Source organism: Diadema antillarum, unplaced genomic scaffold (genome assembly GCF_040938485.1).
Source record: "Diadema antillarum isolate AM-2024a unplaced genomic scaffold, OU_Dant_1.0 scf00000086, whole genome shotgun sequence".
NCBI classification, from domain to species: domain Eukaryota; kingdom Metazoa; phylum Echinodermata; class Echinoidea; order Diadematoida; family Diadematidae; genus Diadema; species Diadema antillarum.
In genome coordinates this window covers 1,644,907-1,670,222 of record NW_027270975.1, presented here as the reverse complement: position 1 = coordinate 1,670,222, position 25,316 = coordinate 1,644,907, and the positions used below count along the sequence as shown (strand labels likewise).

The 25,316-nt window shown below is 36.9% G+C and overlaps 1 protein-coding gene across 6 annotated transcripts in view; it reads left to right on the top strand.

Annotated features, from left to right (window-relative positions):
- The window catches only part of LOC139717983 (voltage-dependent L-type calcium channel subunit beta-1-like), a 122,346-nt gene that overhangs the window by 56,439 nt on the left and 40,591 nt on the right, over positions 1–25,316 (top strand). For 4 of the 6 annotated variants that reach the window (XM_071629469.1, XM_071629472.1, XM_071629471.1 and 1 more), the window contains one exon: positions 8,874–8,966. In XM_071629469.1, coding sequence (XP_071485570.1) covers positions 8,874–8,966 — 93 coding nt within the window. Of the gene's footprint in view, positions 1–8,873; positions 8,967–14,772; positions 16,595–25,316 lie in introns of those variants that run through there. The other 2 variants (XM_071629470.1, XM_071629473.1) reach the window with 2 other exon arrangements.

Here is a 25,316-nt window from a genome sequence, read left to right as displayed (position 1 = left end):
GAATGTATGATATGCAATCTTAAGGATACTAATATGAACAATTTTAGTGAAGACAAAGTTCAGCAAACCTTCAGTGATCCCAGCCTTTTCAGGATCAAAGAAGTCTCTTTAAGTATGTTTTACAATCTCAAACCATATTTTTTGATGAATCAAATAAAAATCACTGTTAGCAGTGTCATAGCGGATAGATTTATAGCACTGAAGCAGATCTATCAACATTTGATATAACTGCATCATAACAGTGTATGCACTATGCTGTAAAGAGTGATAAGACTGTAAAAATATAACCACAAGTTAACAGTTCCTGAAATGCTGGTATAGCCACACGTTACAGTACCTGTAATAAATGCACATGTTCTACTTTTCCTTGAAGGTCAGTTAAAAAGCAAGCATGTTGACAGATGTGTTACTTGAGATCCTGTAGTGGCCAGTAAAAAGCAGTTTATATATACCAGCCACCTGAAATTTTATCACCAACACATAATGCTGGTATTTCCAGCTTTATAAACGCATGCAAGATGCATGTCAAATAAGTATCAACAGCATGAGTATGATTTCTGTGAACAGATAAAAACAAGAATAGTTAATGGCATATGTATAACATACAGAATTTGTCACGGATGTATAATCGGTGTAACTTTCATGTGTCTATGCATTTTAATTAAGTGTACTTTCAATTCCATGCAGAGCTTCTAAATCATCATTCCTGCAGAATCAGTGCTGTTAAAGGGAGTTTCATCTTCAGGATGGAATATCTGAAGGAAAGAGAGTATATGGCCATGCTCTTATAACCTATTGTCTCATCTCTTAGTGCTTTTGCACTAACAATGGTGGCAAAACAGGAAAAAAAATATCTAGGCCTATTCCTCTTGTTTTTTCCTGTCTCAGACTTTCATCTTGTATGATATGTATAAATATGAATTAAGGAAAGTGTGCCATTCTGGCAGACCATGTTATTTTTTGTTTTTATGACTGAGCAACTATTTAAATTTAACAGACACACAATACTATGTGTGGGACTGCTACATCCATGTAATCTGTGATTAACACAGCAATCAGTGGTGGATCCAGGCGGTGGCACACTGGGTGCGCGCCCCCTCTTTATTTTTTGTTAAAATAAACAAAGTAAAAAGAATTTTTTTTTTTTTTTTGGGGGGGGGGGGGGGCGCATGCGCCTCCGTTTTACGGAATTCCTGGATCCGCCCCTGACAATGAACAATGGTCAACTTGGGTCAGAATTTCAAAGTTATAAGATCTAATAAAATCCATAAATTTCTATAATTATGTACCGTATTACTTTGTTTCCACATTCTATTGTAAAAGCATGACTCACAGAAGGGTTATTTAAAAATGGATAGATCACTCTTTAATGACATAATCAGTAACAATGCACATACACAGGTACTTTCAGCGACACTTGGAAAATTTGAGCAGCATGACAATTACACTGAGTGCTTCAAAGCACTGGCCACATGCATTCATGTAGAGTACACTGTAGGTACAGAGTGCCTATTATCACACATGCATGTGTGGTGTTTGTGATGAGGTGCATTCAGGGGCCAGCGATGAATTGATCTGTATATGCATGATTGCATCAAGGAATTTATCGTTACAGAGAGATTCTAATTGGCAAAAGGTTGAACAAGTATTGTCCTTTTGTGTAGTCGGTGGGAATTTTGTGAGATGAAAATAGTTTTGATATGTAAATTATATGTTTATCGGTGGTGTATCTGTCATAAAGCAAAAACAAAACCTTATGTGGTGTTACTCTGTAACTTGCTGCCAGCCAGCTAATAAAATAATGCAGATAAAGAAGTATGGGTGATAATGCTACCTTACCTTAGGAAGAATAACAGTAGAACCAATGGAAATACCAGCTAACTCAGAATTGTTATTATTGGGAGAATTATACTGTGTCCAAGCACAAATTGTGGAAATGCTACTTTCTATTCCCATGATCAAAATTTGATGTCATCTTACAGTCTCCAGTGATTAGTAATACAGGAATCTCACATTCAATCTTTCCATTCCATTGACCAACAGTGTTTAGACAAAAGCAGGCTCTGAACATGAAGAAGACCTTTTCTAATGTCACAAAACACAGCGGTACGTCTAATCTCTTGTAAACCAAAGTTCACATGCTAGATGAATAACTCTGGCTTCGTATTCATCACCGCGCTCAATAAAAGACTCTTGCCCTGACAAACAAGTATGTTCATTTTCAGGTATCAAGTGACATAATAATCTAGCCTTCATTTTTTACACTTCTCTTAATATAACACTTCTCCATATCACAACCATTTCTTCAAGTCCCTCTCGCCATGCGAGTCTAGGGGTTATCAATCAGATATCTTCTGCTGAGAACCAGAAGGGCGTTATCATGTTCTAAGATTTGAGCATAAATAGAAAAAAAAAACTAAGCAATCAATTGTCTTGAAGTAAAAAGATTATTTGATCAAAAGTTAGTAGATTTATGAGCATTGTTCCAAATGTAGTGTAAAATGGCACCCTTTTGGTTTTGATTTGAAACAAATGACTGAAATTGAAAATAATTTGATATTGACACCACAATGTAGAGGAGATTAAGCTCTACAACATGATACCAAGAACTCAATACCCCCCCCCCCCCCAAAAAAAAAAAAAAAAACAGCCCTTCTATTTCTCAGCCTAAGATTGTGCTCTTGCCCCCAACTCTGGAATGGTTACTCCCAGCAAATACATTTGACAGAACCAGGAAACTTTTTTTTTTTTAATCATTACTTTTTCGGGAAGAGCTGCAGAATTTTATTTACATACTACCAAAGGTAGTTCATTTTTCGGTAACGTTCTGTTCATGTTCTGTTTGTACATTTATGATTGTGTCACAGCACTTTGTAACTAGTGGTGAAACAGATCATGCTTTGTAGGGGAAAGAAAGCGGTATTATGTTAGACCTGGGCCTGCACTTGAAAGGAAAATAACATACAAATTGTCATTGACATGTTTGAAGTGTCGTGCCATTCTGCGTTGTCTTTTGATATCCATGAGCGTGGAAAATTTTTAAATTGAAGCATCATTAAGAACTGATAACACCATAGGATTCAGTGCAGTCCCTGAGTGAGTAGAAACAAGTGTAAAGTGACATACTGTAGGTGGGGTTGTTTTATGCTAATGACTAATAGAGCCTGTCATTTCTCTATAGCTCCAGTCCATTTTACAATCAATGATGGTGGCATGTAAAGTGATAGGTAGCAATGTCCTTGTGTGTCATTTCATTGTGCAAAAGCAAAAAAAAAAAAAAAAATGTAATCAATTATTTTAAATCAGTCCCACCCTCGCCACAGTGTGCAGGGTAGTAGCATTATGTGAGGTCTTTTTCAGGGAGGTTGTGATTGCAATGAAAAGATATCCAAACGAAACGAGACAAAGATGTGGTCTGATGCCATTGCAGGCAAATTCTCAACATTAGGGGTATGTACATGTGTAGGCATCTAGATGAAATGAAAGAAACATGAAGCTTCATTTGTGTATCTGATTTTTGTTAGCCTGAGATGAAACAAATTCAGAAGTGTATTATGCTGATGTGTATACTGGTGTCACAAACGGAAATTATAATGTTACCATGGTCGAAGTGTTCATTCTTTAAGATGGAATATTTAATAAATACCTTATGTCAGCTCCTCACTTAGTTTCAGGGAAACTGGAATGTCTGACTCTGTTTGTTTGTTTGTTTGTTTGTTTGGTTTTTTTTTTAAGAGAGCTCCCACTTTTGGCTGCCTACAGAAACATGCTGCTGATTCAAGCCAAATTGGGTTGTCAGTTTGGCCAATTATTTTCTTTTTTTTTTTTAGATTCCAAATCATTATTTTAGCTCTATCATCTCCAGGTTTTCTCATAGCTTGTATTTCTGGTCATCAGAAGAACAAAAAAATGATGATTCTAGGGCTCTTATGACTGTTAAACCGTGATGTGGTAAATACCGGAGAACTGACATACATGGAAGTACTTTGATAGTTTAGCTAGTCAGATTGCTGTTCATTCCTTTTCTGTGTGTGGTACTTCTATCATGTATATGATATGTTTATAAGTTATATCATTCTGAATTCTGACTTGAATATATGATGAAATCTCCTCACAGGTACAGGATGACAATTCGCAGACCTAGTGAGGGAAGTTGTCTGACATTTGTAGAAAATTTATCATAATTTTTTTTTTTAGCACAAATGAAATATCAATGTGTCTATCACATCACAATGAAGAGCTATGGCTGATCAGTGTAAAGAAGGGTGCCTTGTAAACATCAGCTGAATTTGTGAGCTGGGGATTATGTCAGATATTTTGAAAACATCAGTCTGTCAGTGAGAAGATGCATGTTTTGTTTGTCAACAATCTTTTGTTGTCATGGTGATGGAATAACTTGACATATCAGATAGGTACTGTCGTATGGTCAAATATTGTTTGTGTAATACACAGTACCTACATCAACGAGACATAGAATTATGATGTTGTTATCTCACTAAAATGTCATTAAGTTCATGCCCTTGTAGATAGATGTCCTTTTTTCCTGTAAACAGCACAAACAGAACTTCTTCATTTTTCCGCTATTTGAAACTAATCAGACTTTGGAATGAAAAATCATAGAGTGAGGTTTGATGGTTAAAAGCTGAAAAACATGAGATTCGACAATGATTGGTTTTTATTTCCATGTATCCTGCAGAATTCAACAGAAAGAGAACTGTCTATTTTGGGATACGGTTCTTTTAGACTATACATGGCTACCAATTCTTGTAAGTCCTGATGTATTATGGCCTCTTCTTTTTCACCATCAAAATCTATTTGATAGGGACATGTGTGATAGGTGGTGAAAGGGAGATAGGTTTTAAATATAAATGCTTCCCCCCTACAACAATACAAGGGTTATAAATGCAGATATTCCAAGAGTTTGTCTTGAAATCATTTCACTGTCTGTACTGCACTCTATCTAGATTGGCTAGTTAATACGTCATAGGCCTCATGACGTGAAAGTGTCTCGCAGGCAGAGACTTTTCTAAAGTCTATTGTACAGAGAAGATCTCGTCTTGTTCCGAGCTACAAAGCTACAGTGTATTACCACAGTGAGTGAATGGCTCCCTACTTGCGTATCACTGGATTAGATAGGACAAAAAATCAAGGCTGAAGTTTTAGTGACCAATCAATGGCTTTCAGTTTTTTAGGTCCTTTATGTTAAGAGTTAATGGAGAAGTACCAAGAACATCAAGCTTTGTGATGTGCTATATATGTTATATAACTATATTTGCAATATATCACTGTAGACTGTGCAAATAAAAGGCAATTTTTGAAAGAATGCCATTGTAAGAAAAATTATAAACCACATATTGGGCATTCTTTCAGGATGCAAAAATAGCACAGTTAAGAGACTTTCTCTGAATCTTAAGTATAGAGTAAAATAACACAAATTCCTTAATATTCATAACCATTTTGATTCAAAGCAGTACTTTGACCTGATATTTTAAATCATGTATACCCGGTAAATGTTTTCTTTGGATACTGTAGATGAATCATGTTGTTGGTTGCTTGTAATGTAGGACATAAAACTCTATACAATAACATGCATTAATGCCCTTTTTGCTTTCAGGGGATATATGAAATGATGCAATCAATACCAATGTAGGTGTAACCCGGGGACCGCCTTGTTTATGTTGATGTGTAAGGTTAGAGGGTATGAGGACTAAAAAATAACAACAACAGCAACAACAACAACAACAACAACAACAACACCACCAAAGAAATTAGTAATATTCCTCTTTGTTGTGTAGATTATTTCATGATTTATCAGGATAAATGAGGAATAAAAGGTTTGTGAATGCCCACTGTTTTGTGGCTAAAAATAAGCAAACCAGACCTGGAACACTTTTGATACTGAAATTGTTACAATTTGCATTTTTAGTACCCTTTGTGGCAATGCGAACCAATGAAGAAAATCTTGATGAAAAAGTAACGATTTCTTATAATAATCCTCAAACTTAGGTTGTTATTCAAGGTGCTTTGTTTTTTGTACTCTCAAAGTTATAGTGTGACTGACTGTGTAATGATCCTACAAATGATCACTCATATCTTTTGATAGCAAGAATTTATAAAGATAAAGTGCATAGAATGTAATGCACTCGTGTGGAGAAAAAGGTTGATATGTGTCTAATAGCAGGACATCAGATCTTTTAAAGGGGTTTTGAAATACAAGTGCAGATCCTTGTCAATGAAATGAGTAAAGACTTTACAAGAGGTTATTATAGTGATTATGATCTAAATAGAGTATGGTGCATCTGGTAGATGTAACAAAGCTACCTTTGGTAGTTTGTCATGCAAGCAGTGCACAGATTTGCATTTTTGTTTATTGTTGTGGAGGAGTGCAATCACATGTGCATGTCTATACCGGTAGAGGGAAGTAGCCTCTGTCCCTCCGTTCGTCTGTCAGTCTGTCAGTGTGTCTGTGTGCCATGGAATGACTGACACTCGGAGCATGTCAACTATTTAGTATCTCTCTACCACTCTCGCCGGCATAGACTTGGCTGGTGTACAATGTGTGTGAGAGCTTGGGTAGTCATATGTTCCATCAAGCTATGTGTCTGTGTGTGTGTGTGTGTGTGTGTGTGTGTGTGTGTGTGTGTGTGTGTGTGTGTGTGTGTGTGTGTGTGTGTGCGTGTGTGTACTGAATGCGTTGTGGCTACTGGGTGCAGTGGAAAAGTCCAGGATGGTGACGTATTATTTTACCGAGGGCTGGATACTAGTACTCAAGTTCGGTACTCCACACTACCATGCTTGGTATTGGACTATTAAGATATTTATTAATCCCATGGCAGTGATTAGATAATGTCATTGCCATATTTAGAGCAGAAGTGCTATAATATGAGTCAGTCAAATATATCCAACATTATATTCTCCACATGGGAATTGACATCCGCTTGGATGTATCTTATTGTGTGTGTGTGTATGTCGTAGTTATCCAATATAGCACTCTTTTAAAGTGTGGGGTGTGTACAGCACACCATGTATGTTGCCCCATTTTAGGATGTGTGTGTTCAGCTGACGTTAAAATTTTCACAAGAAAACGAGAAAATTATTCTAGGGCTTAAAGTAAGTTTTCACTATGATCCAGGCTTTCATTAGAAAAAAAACAACATTACACTGGTAATGCATATGATCTTCTTGTACCTTTGACATTCCTGGGAAACAAAGGCTTATACTATGTCATTATAGCGACTCGAGTATTAGTGGTAGAACTATCCTTGGGGTATATCAGCACATAGGCATTTTTAAACTCCCTCCCCAAAAATCTCAGTGGCATACTATCATTCACATAAGGGAAGGGATAATTGACTTGTCTGACAAATAATTTTTTATATGACATTTCCTTGCTTGGTGTATTGACCAATGTCAAGACTACACAGAGACTGAAAAAAAAAAAACCCAGTATGCAGTTTGACATTATGACAGGATGCTGGAACCAGTTCTCAAAAAAGTACTGTCAAGCTTGTCACACATGGCATTTCTGAATATTTGTTTATCATACCAAGGGGGGAAAACTGTTGCATGTATTTCTGCTTCTTTGCCTATTGCTTAGAATCAGGTGGCACTTTATCAATGCAGTCAGATGTAGAAAGAAGAGGCTTCTGATTTTCACTTGATGACAGTGTCGGGATAAAGCTACAGGAGAGAATGTCCATCAGTCCATGTTGACTTAGAAATCCTGACTGCTGAGAAAGATTTGCATATTCATGATGGTGTTGGTTGTTTGGGAGTGACAAATTCCACCCATCTTCTCTGAGTTTCCTTGCCTAAAAAAACCTGACTTCTTACACCTTGCTCTGAATCTCAGGTTGGCAGCTACAGCAGAGTCTGAGACTAAACCTTAACCCATTGAGGATGGGCTGATTTTGCTACAACATGCATTTCCTATAGGCACTTGCCCAAGTATACTCTGGACTCGTACTCAATGGGTTAATGTCTTCAACTGCATGTCAATGTGTTCACAACCATAAACCAATAATCAGTCACAAATATTAATAATGAGCAACAATGTCTCAGGACTCGGAGCTCGTTCATTAATTTGACTCAGCAATAGGTTGCAATTGGCTGTGTCCCTTTATTTTCACTTTCTTGTACTGTGAAACATGCTCATGATAATAGTATGTTCTTACTAGACATGTATTCTCACTATCAGTGCATGAGTTATTTGTATGTCATATGTTTTGTTCTTTTAAAAAAGAGTGTCCCTTATTTGCAGATCATACAGTGGAGTCATACTAAGATTCTAGTAATTCTATCTGGATTCACCTACCAGTATATCTAAACCTATAAGCTGTAACTTTCAATCAATATCTGCAGTACATTTCATCAATGTTCAGGGGCGGATCCAGGAATTCTGTAAAGGGGAGGTGCCTTTACAAAATTAAAGGGGGTGCATGCGTCCCCCCATTTTTTCTTTTTATTTCTTTTGTTTTAACAAAAATAAAGAGGGGGGCGCGCCCGGTGCACGCCCGGTGCACTCCCCTCTGGATCTGCCGCTGATGTTGTAAATAAAAGGAATTTGTGTTTTCCATCTATATGTCATCAGAGTGATGCTAGTTCCATGGATGAGAAATGAGATATTTAGTGTATACATTCATATGGATTTGTAATAATTTAATCTTTTCCTTTCTCAGAAAGAAGACATTTGCAACCACAAGACCTTTTTTTTAGGAGATCATTCTATAAAAGAAGAATTATTCTTCTTTTTAATGATATTTTTTTTCTTTTTTATAGCAAAAAGTTGATGTTTTGACTAGTTAAAATTCATATTGTTTGTATCTTATGCATTTTATATAATCATTGTTTCAACTGACTTTTGTTCATTGCAGAATTCAACTGGGAAGGGTACAAAGAAGAAGGGGAAATTCAAACGTTCCAATGGAAGTTTTTCAGACACAAGTTCCAATAGTCTACTTCGACAGGTATGTCATCCATTACCTTTTGTTTTAACTATGTTTAAAGTATTTCAGCGACCTGCAAAGGTATGCATTGAGAAATCATTGTACGGCACGAAAAGGGGAAGAAAAATAGAGGAATTGTAGATAATATGACTTGAAGAAAGACAAAGGCAGATAAAAGAAGTGATATATAACTATAATGTGGCAATAGAAACAATGAAAGAAAGGGAATGGCAATGTAGATTTTGCAAGTGAGTATAAGAGAAAAGGCATACAGATTTAATTGATTCAGTGGAATCAGTTAAATCTGTAGTCCTTAGGCGTAGAGGCTTTCAACTGCTTAGAGGCTTTTGCAATTTGCAGTATAGAAAATAGTTTCATTATAGTCACTATTATTATTCATATAGGATGATAAAAGGAAAAATTCATCTCTTTTTTTAATTCATATATAGAAGGAGAAATTTTAATATTGTTATTCAAGGAGTTCAAAAAACTTTGGCCAGTATGAATAGATATGATCTGAGCTAATGACATACATTTGAGAGATCAGTGAAACTCATAAGAACACCGAAGGGGATATTTATGATATATGATGGATTGTGGAGAAACACAGAATTTAAAACGGATAGGAGTGAATTATTAATGTACATACATATTCATGTGATAAAAGCTACATTTTGGTTTCAGTAAAATTGTGATCTCATCTGAAGAGTGTACAATGCAGTCATCTTCTAGAAAGTTCTTTTTTTTTCTTTTCTTAATGGTCTCACTGAGGCAAACAGGCCACTGCCAGTGATATCTAGTCATCCTATAGCAGGATAAATCAACAGATAAAATAATATCAGCAGAAACCAAGAAAATTATGATACTGATGATGATAATGATACTACTAGTGCTGCTGCTGCTGCTGCTGCTGCTACTACTACTACTACTACTACTACTACTACTACTATTACTACTACTACTACTACTACTACTACTACTACTACCACTACTACTACTACTACTATTACTACTACTACTACTACTATTACTGCTGCTACTACTACTACTATTACTGCTACTGCTACTACAACTACCACCAATACTTCAACTACTACTACCTCCGATTGATCAAAAGTTAAAGGTCTTATTAACTATGCCACAGTGCCCCAACAATTTATATATATCACATAAGATATTTTGATGATGCCTTTTCACATATACTGTTAACCTTAATATTTCATACAGGATGGTACTCACTGATTACATAGCAATCATTGAAGGACATCGTGTGCTGCATCGAATTCTATGTGATCTAGCATTCTATGTTACCCACACAGGGAAATCTATTAATACCATCACTCCTTTTTTTTTTCATACAGGGATGCACCTTTCTTTAGTATGATGAAGGCAAAAGAGGAAATATATATTCATAATTTGGTTTCAGGTGACATGATTAACCAGTGAAATAATGAATGAAAAGTGTACACATGTTAATCACACAGCTAAAGAATGTATTCTGTTGATTAGAAAATGCTGGTTATCTCGTTGGATTGATTTGCCCATTCATCGTCTTATCAGGCTGACTAGTCCCTTACGCAGCCCTCAAGACCCACCCAGAGTCCTGGTAAAGGCTATAATTAGACCCCCTTTGAGGGCCCCAGGGCACCGACGCAGTCTACTGCAAGCCCTCGTCTGATTAATTCATAATATTCACATTTGATTTCACATATGGAGTAATTACTCACCGCTCCTCCTGTTTGTCCTTTCCCCTGCCGGAGCCGAGGCCTCCTGAGCGGGGTCTGATGCTGTCTAGATTCACCGACTTTTTACTGGAGGAATTTTAACCTCTTCAGAGACGATCTCTGACAGCATCTTGTAGTCCGAGGCTTCCTTGATGGAGGGATAGAGTGCCACAGTTTGATTTGTTCAGAATTACACAAAAAGCTGTTAGGCTGATGTGATATTGGGAGGAGGAAATTGTATGTAATAGCCATGGTCAGATGTCCAGTGGATTGGGATTTACAGCTGCCACATTATTGATGGAATCTGTACTGTCAAGTCGTGAGTGGACATTGATTAAAGTGGTGGTTGATCGAGCTCTTCTGTTTTCTTTCTGCAGTTAATCAATCTGCTAATGATTAAAGAGGTTAATCACACACCAGGTTAAGTGCCATTCTCAAAATTTTAAAGTAAGTCCATCATCAAATAGGACAAATAAAACCTTTCCAGTAGTGCCTTACTTGCACTGTAACAGGAAATATTCTCATAGTAATTGTTAAAAAATATCCCATATTTTCTTATCATATCCTTTTTTTAGCAGCTTTAATTGCAAATATCTCAAATTATCAATAATAGAGTAAACTTGTTTTATGATCAATCTCATCAGTTATTGTTTTCAAAACAAAGCAGTCTTTTTTAGGATGTTAATATTTTCCCCCTCAAAAGAATAAAATGGTTTCATTGATGACCATATTCTGTCAGTTTACTAGGTCATATATCTCTTTTGTCTCTCTTCTGTTGATGTTAATGTTTTGTCTCTCTTCTGTTACTGTGTATTTGTATTTTTACATTGAAGATTGCTACTCTTAAATGATCATTTTTGTAAAGTATTTTTATACCTGAAATATGTTAATTCCCCTTGATGAAAGTGGTTCCTGATGGCAATAGTTTATTTCAAATGTTTCAAGATTTGCAGATCTAAGAAAGGGCAAACAATATCTTTTTGATACAGCTTATAGACCTTAGATTGAAATAATGTTTCTTATTAGTGAGAAGCTAGTTGATCTTCACATACGTTAGTTTATATGAGTACACTGATTAAATATTGATTCACACAGTATTGCCTCCTGGCAGTATGCTGTGTCTTACAGATGACTGCAGTCTTTGCTGCCATCTCTTGTCAAGAGTGTGCCAGGTTGAACCTGCCTAGAAATGTCAACATGGAGTGTGATTGTATGCCACGACTGCATAGAGGCCATCATGTAATGTAATGGGTGGACACACTGTATGACGGGTCTTTGCCGTTGATGCTATGCAGTCTCGTGGTTGAATGTGAACATACACAGACACACACACACACACATATTCACACCGTTCTTGTGTACGAGTCGTCTACTCAGCATGCAAGCTATGGTCATCTGACAATATATTTCACACATTGTTTATGTGCCACATGTATTTCCATATTGTTATTATATCTGTTGCTGCAGTAGAACTGATGTAGGATACTCTGAGCCATTGATTTGTCTTGAACTAGTGCTTTTCCTTTTCACTTGCCTGTATTCCAGTACCTCTGTGATGAAATGAGATTGAAGCTGGCCAATTCTGGTCTTCTTTTTTCTTTTCTGTTTTTGAATCATAAATCATAATAGAACCTTTTAGAACAACCACATAGGGAGACTCAATCCTGACTTTTTCTCTGAAGTGATTGAATTATATTGCTAGTGTTTGCAATTTGAAAGGTTTATCTACAAACCTGTTGCAATTCAAAAACCCAGTGTACTTCTATGTTAATCCTGTTTATGCAGAGACTGATCAGTGGTCATTGGATCAATGGGTTGACTGTGAAAGAACAGAAAGCTGAAAAGCTGAAGTAACCGTTCTTGTGTGCAAGCTGTATGATTACAAACACTGTCATTGAAGTCTTGCCTGGATTTCAGTTCAGAGATTATGAACGCTTTATTTTTTATTTTTCCTCTGCATTCTGTGGACATTGTTGAAGTCTTCCTAAGAGGGGAGGGTTAGTTTTATTTGGCAATTTTATACCATGATGCTTCCATTGAAAGTTGCCACACCCAAGCAACAGTGATAGCATTTTAAGCCTTAAAATTTTGTCTGAGGTTTGCATGGTGTTTCGTGGGTAAATGCTATCAAACTTAGTATTTGCCGTAAGATTTGAATTCTGTGTATAGGCATATAGTCCATCATTTTTGTGTGTGTGTGTGTATTGCTTGTTCCAGTTTTAAAAGGAACATCATACTTTAGATAGGTTTTATAAGATGTGAGGATGTGTTTATTCTCAGCATAGCATGCTGTAATGCAATTTGTTTTACACCAAACCATTACTAATAATAATCACATTTATCAATAGATTTGATGTGTATTACATTATTTTCATGTAGTCTCCATTAGAGTTTGTAATCATTTCTCCATTAGAGATTGTAATCATATTAAACTCTTTCAAATTTTGATGGATATGCACAAAAAACTAAAATGTTTAGTAGACCAAAGCTGCATAGTGTTTAAACATTGAGAGAAAATCGATATTGTTGCTATCACACAAAAAAGACTTGTTTTTCATAATTGTTTTGAAGGAAAGTAGAGGAAAAAAATGTTAAAGGTATATAAAGTTTGCATCATAATATTTTCAAAATTGAGACATTAAAAGAAAATATCATTATTGAGGTTGAGAAGTACCAACGATGAAACAAGAAGTAAATTTTATCCCTTTTGACTGTAAAGTTAGCAAATTCCCATCTTGGAGATATCATATGTTGTATTTCTGATAAAGAAAGCAGTATTTTACTAGAGAGTTGGTATAGTTGCGTATAAATCAATTGACTCTGAAATTTGCAGGAAAAAAAGAACGCTGCAAAATAAATGGCATATAAAGTAGATATACTTTGAGAAATTCATGCATTAAAATGTGTTAAAGCTGCTATGCTTTATATAGCACTCTGCCCATGTAAGCAAGATCTGCATAGAAGGAAGGTTTGACTCATTTGCGGAACATACAAATCTATTTTTTTTCTAGATGTGCAAATATGTTCTTCATTTCTATTAGATCATCAGGTACAGCTTATACATGTAACAATTATTGTTTAAACAATATGATTGAGTCAGAATTTATATTTGGTACAGCTTATACCCTAAACAATTTATGGTGTACAAAGATTAAAATTTTCTATTCTTCAGTAAAATAGGCTTGGACAATTGTAACTGAATATTAAATCATTTCATTGCAAGTCCTTTTTTGTATCGTATATGAAAGAGAATAGACAAATCCTTTGTTCTGAAGCATGTCATAAATACATAAAGACAAAATGACACACATTCTTGAAAATGTACAAAATGTTTCATCATCTAAAGTTTACATGAATTATGTCTCACTCTACAGAGGCACACACATTTAAAGAACACAATCATTGCATATGCAGTCTGCATATTCATCAATTTATTAACTGGGTCTTAATTGGCCAAATAATGTACATATATCCTTGTGCTTATTTGTTTTGTGATATTCTAGTCCTATTGTCATGTAAGCAAGTAAAAAGCTGAATATATTGGTGGTAGATATGCCTGATGTGCCATATTGAACATGTGGAGATAAAGCCTGGAGATATATTGATTTTTGTTATGGACAGAAACTGTGAAAATGGAATGTTGCAGTCAAAAGGCGATGTCATGTGTTTGTTTATTTGTGAAGTAAAAAACAGAACAGAACACAAAAATATACCAGTATTTGACCATTTGAAAGAAAGGAAGTTGTTTTCCGTTTCTACTTGTGAAGGCTACTCCCCTGCTGAAAAGAATGGTCGAGTCCTTCTAGAAACAAGCACAGGTTCATTCTGTGTGAGCCCATTAAGTATGCACACGTTAGCAGCCTGTGCTATTGTGCATACCCGTCATGCAGTGGAGATATACACCAGCACCAGTGTGTGTTGTCAATACCAAGCCCACCCAAATCCATGCATACACACACAGACACACACAGACACACACACACATAGACACAGACAAACATATGCAGACACACACACACAGTCATGTCCATGCGTTGTCCATGCATACATCAGCAGAGCACTAAGCGCCAATTCACAGTGCTGTACACTGGGTTTCGTTAATAACTCATGCCTGTGTCACCTCTCTGCTGCTATGTGCTCTGAGCTGCAGAATAGTTGTCATGATAAATTCATGATATGATGCAGCCGGCCCGCTGACATCAGCTCTTCTGTGCATAATCACCACCAGATAAGAAATCAGCTCTTCACCAGGCTGTTGCAGAGAACTCCAAGTACACCTTGTTTTCGGCTCCATCCCCAATGACTCAATCAGCAGAAATTGTGGGCTAGCCAGTGCCTCTTGGGTATGGCTGGTGGGAAAACGCTCCCCCCTTCTGGTTCCCCTTCTAGCGCTAGGGAGAGGATGGTCATTGTGCAGTGTCTTACCCACAGGGACTAGCACGCAGGCAGTGGAAACCCGACATGCACATGTATAATGAATGGTGTGACACTAGCGATAGACTGTATCGGTGTGAGGCGGACTTCTTCCACATCTTATGTTGATAACTGGTGGAGTCTGCGACCGGCCTGGCATTAATCTCTTGATTCCTACACACATGTTTGGGTCCTTGGTGTATGCACCCCGTTGCGACAGTAATCACTTCCCTTCAACAAGACTGACTTCACTCTGTGCTGACATCATACCAGTAACCTGCTGAGTAGTTATTCGGTCATCCGGGGCACCTATATATGTGGAGCTAACATCTCAGGAATTTTCCTGGGAAATCTGACTATATAAATTGCAACCTGACAACAGCCAAGAGCAGGAATAATATAATGTCCATGGAAACTCCTTTTTAGAAATTTGAAGAAACTAGTGGACTTTAATACCTATAAAGTGCTGCAAATTTTTAATGATTCCAAGCGGTTCCTCATTTCCAAATCATCGAGCAGCAGTCAAAGGCAGAAATGTGTAGAGATTTTGGCAACCATTCCTCTGTTTTGGAGCACGGCTGTTTCTTGTGATGCTCTACATTCCAGGCATCCATCTATCTAACATTCGACAGGTTGGCGGAGCTGTCAAATCCAAATGCTTGCAAAAACAAGAGTTCTGATGTGACAAGTGCTACTTATGATTCTCTGTGAAAAAAAAAAAGTGTACTTGAAACATAGACGTGAAGCAGTAGTCAAGAAAACAAGCAACTTGTGTAGATCTGAAAATCAATTATTTTTCATTCAATCACTTCCAAAGTTTGCCTATGCAATTTGTTTTATTTTGTAAGTTTGCAAATATACATGTATACATTTTAGTTTTTATGAATTTGGTGCCTCTTGCATATTTTATTTCATAACTGGTGATTTTCTAAAAATTTCTTTGCAAGTTTAAAACCATTAGCCTATCTGCTGATGCCCATAAAAAAAAAAAAAAAAAAAAAAACTTCCATTGAGTTATTTAACTGTTTAATTCTGTTACCGCAAGCTACTTTTCATTGTGTTCATCAGTATTAAAGACTTTCTTTGCTTTTGGAAGTTTGAGTGCTTGGATATTTAGCTTCCTGCTTATTGTGAAAAACTGCCTGTGTTGGATAATACACTCATTCCCTACAATTCAGTGACAATACTGGTGCCTCTTGAGTTGGGACCACACGAACTTTGACCTGCCCCCAACAAGTTTTCGACAGGAATTGGACAGAATCCTTTCACTACATGAGCAGCATCTCAGAAGTGGAGTTTGAATGTTGCAGTTAGTACTGTCGTTTTGAAACAAATCTTCACAAGACTTGTTCATCATGCTGTTGGGATGTTTGTAGTGGCTAGCAGGGATTACAGAGACTGGACTGATTTACTCAGAAGGCTGTAGGCACCATGACCTGGGCCAAGAGAGACCGTGGATCATATTCCTCTGTTAGCCAGTTTGACCCAGACTACCACATGTCTACCGACGAGGTAGGTATCATAAGTACTCTTCGAGTCCCTCCACCAAAGACCTTTTTGGAAAAAGTTGGTCAATGATTGCTGATTTAAATCTTCTGGGGGGTGTTTCATCAACGTTTGTCAGCGCTGACAACTGTCAGCGCTGACAATTTCAGCAAAATCCTTGGTTTTGATTGGCTGAGATGCTCTCGTCACTGACTGTTACTATGGTGATTCAGGTTGTCAGCACTGACAAACGTTGATGAAACACCCCCCTGGTTTGTTTTCTTTCTTTGTTTTCTTTTTTTTTCAAAAGAAAGCATTGAATGACATGCAAACTACAAAAATCCTCCAGTGACTTTATCTTCATGCATCATCACCATAAAAGTAAAACGACTTAGGTGGATGCATGGTATAAATTATGAAGAGATACCCCCCTCCCCCTCCCTTTTCTTAAAGGAAGGAGGTATACTTCTCAGATCTTGACTTGATATGAGCAACGAAAAGAGGAAATAAGTTCAAATGTTTCTTTTTTATACAGTGGTGGAAATTGTTAAAAAAAAAAACAAACACCAGGAGTTAAATACACTTTATAGTGTAGAACATACAGAGGTGACCCCAGTAAAACACACACACACACACACAAACAAAGAAGGAGAAAAAAACCAGATTGTCACAGTTTTGTTATACTCGTAGTGACATTAACAAGTGAAACGTGGGTGCTCGTTAAAGAGTATCTCATGATAAAGTAGTTGTAAAGTATCTGAAAGATGCTGGCAATGCATAATGTACATGATGTTGTGTGCAGAATGGCCTCTGGCTTATGGCGTGTGCTGGTTTTTTCTTGTTTTTTGTGTCGGGTTCAATGTACATTACACCTGCTACTTTGTCAGATGGCAGTACTAACTACTAGTACTCTGAGGTGACTGGTAATGCAGCTTTTTTGGCACAATGGTCCCATTTTCTGACTGAACGCTGACACTCTAGCCTGACAATTTGAAAACCAGGTGGATTTCCTGATGAGGAAGAAAAAAAAAATGTAGACCTTAATTGTCTTTCCAGACTGTTGTATAGAGTAGCATGAAGCCTTTAAAGTCAGAGATATGTGGAGATCATGAAGACAACTCTTACTCTAGGCCTAGACTATATTGGACCAGCTAATGTGGCAATTTTGCTCTCGCCATCCCGGTTTGGTCTTGTTTGAATCTTTAATGCAGTGCTGTCGTCATTGCTATTTTAAAGGACTATTTTTGCAGGTAGTTATGAGCAAAACTAAGTGACTTTTCTTCTCTGAATTTCTTTGGGTCGGTGCAATTGATATGTGTTGTTTCTGTTTTCTCTCGTTACCTGCAACAATGCAAAGGGACCGGGAAATTTTAATTTGCAGGTAGAGTGATCTGCTAAGTGGTTTCCTAATTAACTCAGATGCCCTTAATCTGTTGGTTAACATATTTTTATATGAAACTCAAGTTTTTATCAATCATAAAAGTCAGCATTGAGTATTAATGCAATGTAAGCAAACAAAATACATTAACTATAGTGAAGTCTATAAGCAGAAGCATATGTAGTTAGCATATTAACTTAACGACAGACATTCCTAATCATTACAAAACTAATGACTTTCAGATAGTTTTTACCTGTTAAGAGATGTGTTTCTTATCGGGATTACTCTGTCATTCCAACTTATATTGACTGAAAAAGAGAATCGCAACAATAATCACATGCATTTTCCATTCTATCAGACCAATACTCATTTTACAAACACTAAGCTCGCATCTCCCTATAACCTCCTACTCAAACGTATAAACATTTCATGAATTGATGGAAGCATTCAAATTTTTTTTTTTTGAAATGTGTCTTGGAGATTGTTTTACATAATTCATAGATAGATTATAGATAGAATAAGTAATAAAATTCTAGCAAAATAAAGCCAGACTTGATAGACTGTCATCTGAAATGTTGACAATGGTGAAATTGGTACAGAACTATGATTTTACTCATTTCTAGGGGATGGACAGAATGAATGAAAAGACCCAACATCCACTGTTAATGTTGATCTCAAGGTTGTAGTGTGTAGTAGTACCCAATCTTATGGAGACATGTCAGTTTCATAAGGATACAAGTGTGTAGGAGACTGGTAACACCAAGTGAGTTAGTTGTTTTCATAAGTCTTTGAGTGTGCTGTTGATCATTTATGCAGGTATGAATCTAATACTCTTTGGGAAATTTCCAGGTATACTCACAAGGTATCAACCGAAGGTCATATATAACTCTTACACCAGCACTTGTATAGTTGGTTTAGCTCTGGCACTTTGCTTGCGTGCTCATAACTCAGTATAGACCATCCCAAAAGAATTGATGATTTAAGTGATAGATACTTACAGCAAAGAAAGGTAAATAAATTTGATATTAGTGGAAAAGTGAGCAAAGAAAATGGGATTCCATCGGGATTTGATATTTTGATATTCATAGACATAGTCACATGGTGGAATATATGATTTAGTATTTATCATTTTAAAAGCCAATAAAATGTCCATAAAGTAATCCATGGGTAGAATTAAGGCTGAACATGTATGAATGACTGCTATTTGAATATCAAATATAATTTTATGCATCATCTGTAGAAGTCTTTCAGTATATCTTGAGGCTTATAAACTTGATGCTGGGAATGAAAGCTCAAGAATGATTGAATACTATAACATGTTTTGTAAATGATAACGTATTCATGAATCCTATTTGAAATCATGTGAATTATACCCAAGTGATAATCCACCCACCTAGATTTAGGAAGTAGAAAGAATGAATGAGTTCATGTATCATTAACTGAAAGTTGTTGAGCTGTAAGTGGATACATCAGATAGTTCTGATTGATTCTGATGATGAACATTATTTTTTTCTTCTAAAACTATCAACTGTCTTTGATGGCTCATCAAGAAGTCCTGACATTAGAAGATGAGATCCTCTAATTAGATAGCTTGCAATACCATTATCAATTTGTTGCCTGAGGTGATGTTCAGGTGTAGTGAAAAGCATTTTTAGAGATCCTGTCAGTTGTCCCTTTAAAAAGGTTATTTCCATATTTTTGTCATGGGAAAAGACTCTGCCAGGCTTGCCAATCAATGTATGGCGTCCTTGGATCAATAGTCCAGATTGGGGCTTCTGCCTGCAAGCCTTGGCCAGCGGAAACGGCTGAAGCTGCCTCCACTGTGCTGATTTAGGTACAGTAGGCTGCATCTAGTATGTAGTCTCCGTAGTCTTCCAGTCCAAACCTGTCTATATTTGTCAGCAAACGTGGGAGAGGCACATTACAGCCTAGAGTAAAGACTTTACCTTTTCTAAAGTCAGTGCACTTTCAAACTCTGAAAGAAATTTCTGTATGACATTGAAAGGACTTTGACGAACTACAAGAATGATCAGCAGTGAGATAAAGAAAGGGGTCTGTAGATTTAGACTACTGGCTCTGAAGGAGAGGCACACTAGGTTCTTGGTTGGCAGTATTATGAGGTGCCAATACTCTTGTCCCTCTGCAAATGGATTGCTACAAATAAAGGATAGCTTCCATGTTTGTCAACAAATGCAGGGCTGTGTGCTTGCGCAGCATTGTTGCATGTCTAGTGATGTGGTGGGAAGTTAGGTCCAAACAAATGGAATGCTACTCCTGTGGAAGGGAAGGGGATTTTCTAATGTAAACATGGATGAATAGTGTAGGTATTTGGTTTACAGGCAGGTGCAGAGATAGACCTGGCATGTGAGAAGGAACCAACTACCAGGAGTGATCATGTTATCTACTCCTGATGTGGAGTTAGCAATGTGAGCAAGCCATTCAATGAGAAGATTATATCAAAGGCACTTTTATAGCTGTATGATAAACTTATGTTTGTGTGATGTTAGGAGCAAAATGCACATTACTTCAGTGTGTCAGCTTGTCTGTAAGATATTCATCAACTTTAAAAGAATGAATTTGCACCAACAGGAGGAGATACTTTATCTTCCCTATATTTCACTTCAAACTTATAACTCACACAATTTGTTGTCATTTTCCACATGATTTTATTTCACTGAGGCACAAGCAAGTCATGACATTTATGCCAACCTGGAAGTGAATTCAGATTGTGACATGATGTATGGTGGGAAGGGGTGGATTAAATGGCTGACTGTGAGATAGCTGAATGAAGTCTCAGTGTCTGTATCCCTGGGAAGTTGATATCATGTGTGCAGGCTCTATTTTCTTGGTATAAAATGACTGCTAAACTTGTATATTTATAATCATTTGCAAAATGCAATAAGGGGATGGATGTTCACACCTTATACATGTTAAAAATATTATCTTCTCCCATTCACATTCTGTAAAAAGTGTTAAGAGGATGGTGTGTGTTTGATGAAGGACAGATAGGGCATCAGTTTTATAAAAGAGGTAAAGTCTGTGGGATGCGGGCCTCATCGTAATCCGGTAGCAGAAAATTCTATTGATATGAAACAATCACTGTCACTGCTGGACAGGAAAGGTATCACTTCTTTTATCACAAAGCAAGCAAGACAAACATCAGTGGTGATGCCCATTAGATGAATGTATTAAGTGATGAAAAATGTAGTACAACTATTAATTTTAGTTATTATTTGAGATAAAATTCCTTCTTTTTAAAAAGCAAGGAATTCTTAGCTGAGCAAAAATGGTCTTGGTTTGCATTGAGAATGTTACAGACAAGCTGTAGTGCAGTTAGGTAATGAGCATAGGGTATTTAGAAGATAGACTACAGCTGGCAATCAATACCTTCAGAGTTTGCTAATGAAAATCCCATTTCACCTCCTCCCACTCATCTAACCCCTTTCAGCCTTGCAGTTTCATATCAACCACATAACTTAGCCACTTCCCGTGTCAAGTAGTCTTTAAAGTTTAGTCCCGGAAATAATATTAATTACTACTTTACATCGTGGAGTCAAGTTTCATGACTTGGGATGGAGACCAGATAGAAAGAAATGTATCAGCCCATTAGAAATTATGGGATTTATTACATGTAAAGTATCCAAAAAAGCATTTATGATTCCTGGCTTTATGGAGATCATGTGCTGAAAGTTTTGGCATGACTTTTTATGATCTAAAATCATCAGTTTGAGATGATATTTTCATGGCGACAGAGAGGATTTAAAGTGTTGGCTGTTAATACGTGTACACACTTGTCATTGCTCAAATAACATCAGTGTAAACGTCTGGGATGATAGTAGTTTTCCACTTTTTCTTCTCCCTCTCAACTTATACTGACAATTTCTGAATGAAAAAAAAAATGCACGAGTGAAGGACATAATCCTTATCAAATTAAGAAGGGCTATCATGTAACCAATTTGCAGAATTATGGCAAAAGTGGCAGTTTTCGCAGGATTATGGTAATTTCTCATGCTTGGCCAAGTAGGATGAATAGCACATAAGATGAATTTTTGCATGTGTTTGATTTTGCAGATGGCTACAAAAAACAATAAGCACTTGAAACAGCTTACTGCTGCTGCAGTGGTTAAGGGCTTTGACAGCACATACGTACAGTAAAATGTAGCTGGTCTGTATTGTGACAGTAATTTCACTCGCACTACAGGACTACTGAGAGTGAAGAAAACTACGAAACAAGACAGTTATGCCCGTACTTTGTGCCTACCTTGAGATCAAAGATATTAAATAATGTTATTGCGCATAAAGATATATATTTCATGGAACCGTAAAAACAAACATATCACTTGTTCGTCATGATCACTATCCTCCTCTCATGACTACACACTCTTAATCAAAAAAGCTCACTTGTGGCACTAGTTTCATGTCAGATGAAATGCACAAAAATGTCAGTATTAAAATCGGAATCTGTTTTGTAGCTCATCTTGAGTGAACCCAATGGCGAGTGTGCTGAAATGCACAGAATTCACACCATCAAACTAGCTTGCATTCATCAGGACTGCACTGACTTGGCACAGTGAGTGGAGCGGTGAGCTGACATTTCGGCTGCTTGATGCATAGTGGTAGATTAGGGCGAGGCAAGGAGAAATGCCAAATACACTCTTGTAATCAGACGTACCCAGCAATAATTAGGATGGCATACAGGCTTACATGTTTGGCTCGCTGGCATGTAATCTAACGTTCAATGGCGGCTCATCCTTGGAGGGCATAAATTGCAAACCACAATGTTTGATCACTGCCACATCCAACTTGATTAGATGAGATGAATATATGAAAGGCCCATTGGGAAGGTACTCTCCTCTACAGCAAATTTATCTTATCTATTCTCTGGACTGTCTATTTGATTTCATTTCTAATGCTCCCCAACTACTCTGCCGTGTCTAACTGAAATGGCAGACTGGCTGATGGCAACACTGAATCTCTTGAATTACTTATGACGTGATTTTGTCCAAATCTCTAATAAATTCATAGAATTTCAGCTTCATGAAATTTGTATGATATGAAGGGTTAGACCTACCCTATTTTATACATATTGATTATAAATGATGGGACAGAAGATCTTAAAGTCCAATTTGTTGATGATTTGTCAGTGAATGTACAGTGTGCAATATCCAGCTAATATTCACCATGCTGTCTGGCTATGTCCTGGCCTATGGTATATCATACCTTATAATAGCATGTTACATCACAGTGGTAGTAGCGGGAAAGTAGTGACATTTTGACTGAATGAAAATGTTAAGGAGACTGAAAGAAAAAAAATTTACCAACATGAGTAAATGTTTACATTTCTGTAAAATTGGATTCAAGAAATAGCTCTTGGCATTCATTTATACAGAATCATCCAACATGAAAAACAGGGACTGAGAAAGGAAAATGTATTAGTTGTTGATAAACACAGTGCATAAAAATGTGTCATGTCTGTGAGAAGGACTTGTCTCTAAAGTTTAGTGTGCCTTTGAACATAACAAGCACAATGATCATGCATAAAAAACAGTCCTGTTACCAAGTACCTTGATTTTTGCAAACTTCTGTGAACTTATAGAATGGAATGAAATTAAGTTCCATAACCCACACTGTGAGAAATTTGAAAAAAATTGAGAGAAGTGGTTGTTTTTCTTTTGTCTCAGTAATATTGATATCAAGTAATTTCTTGCATTCTAGTCATGTTTCCTGTAAATGAGGATAAACAGATAACATGTGTGAAAACCATACCAATGATAAAATACACATCACGTATAGAAGAACACATACATGTATACCACAATTTGAATAATAATGAAATGACTTGTGTCTTCTAGAAGAGACAATATATTATGCTAATCAACCAACTTTCTGCTAAATACCCTTCTGCTCCGGGTGGGTCCTGTGCAAAGTATATTGGACTGTCAAGATCTTGTAAGCTACATTGTACATGTTGATATTGTGCTAATGAGACCTCAGGTTCTGTTTCGTTTTGTTTTCCTTTTTCACATTTGATTTGCAGAATGTAATACCCCACCCCCACATGTTCATAGCTAATATTGGTTTCTTGAGATGTGCACCATCATCTGAGTCATCCTCATTATGAGTAGCTGGAAAGTGATGCTTTCATCATGATGATAGGACTTAAGATTACATCATGTGCATTGTGTAGGGAAAATTAGAAAAAGAGATTAGTGAGAGAAGTGTGAGTTAATATCCTCAGTTGTGTGAAGTGAGACATGTGGATTGTCAAAGTGAGCATCTAAGTCTGTTAGTGGTATGGTTTGTCAGAAAGCTCAGATTTAAAAAAGCAGTATGAGCTATCACAAGCTACAATCACTATCACAAATACTGATGGAGAGTGCCAATAACTGCTTTTAGCAAATATAAGAAATGTTGAAAGTATATACTTTTGGGGAGAATTTTTGACACTTATAGGAGATATGACTGCTGTTTTTTTTTCTCTTTGATTTCTTTGAAAATGTATTGGGATGAGGTAGAGGAGGAAATTGCTCCTTGAAGTTGGTGTAATATTAGGCTGACCCAGTATCCATAATTGATGATATCAAGCTCATCATGCTCAACCTTAATCAAAGCAGACACTTTGACCCAACACATTTACCCTGGTACCCCGGAGACGGCGCTTATCACTGCAGATGGACATTGGTGTCATCGTCGTGGAGATGGGAGACGGGAGACGGAAAGGTTAGCCTGTCTCGGCTGTTTGTTCTTCACACCGGCAGACCTTGAGTGGTGGTATTGTGGTGAGATGTTGTTCCAAGAGTCCTCCTCACTTTACAGGCCCGATCTTGGCTCTGACTTGATTCTGTCTCCGGTTTACCCATCCAGACTAAACCACTCTATGATTGCATTTCCAAATGCTACTCAAACTGTTGATATGTCTGATGGTAGGTATTGCAGTAGTGATGCAGTTAACTGACGTTTGCACTTATCTGTGAAGTACCCAGTTGAAGTTGGTGACTTTGCTGCAGCAACTGGTGACTGGAAACTGATACACACAAATGAGATTGTTCAAAAGGTAGATCATGACTTCTCAAAATGTTCAGAAAGTAAGAGTACTTTCAGGCTGTACCATAGTAGGTAAATACAGGTGTATCCTTCTTAGATGAGACTTATTATTTTGCTGTATTTCTATCATTCATCTTCTTTTTAGTTTACATATGATTGAAAGTCGACAACATGTATGGGAGAGTCACCAATGGAACAAGATTACATACGGCACTCCTTAAATTAACAGCCTGATTAACTATATGACTTCCCCCGTCCTTAATATGAGGTGTTTAGTTGAGTTTGGGTCACACAAAATGATGTAAAATTGCTTGTTTATTCCCACTT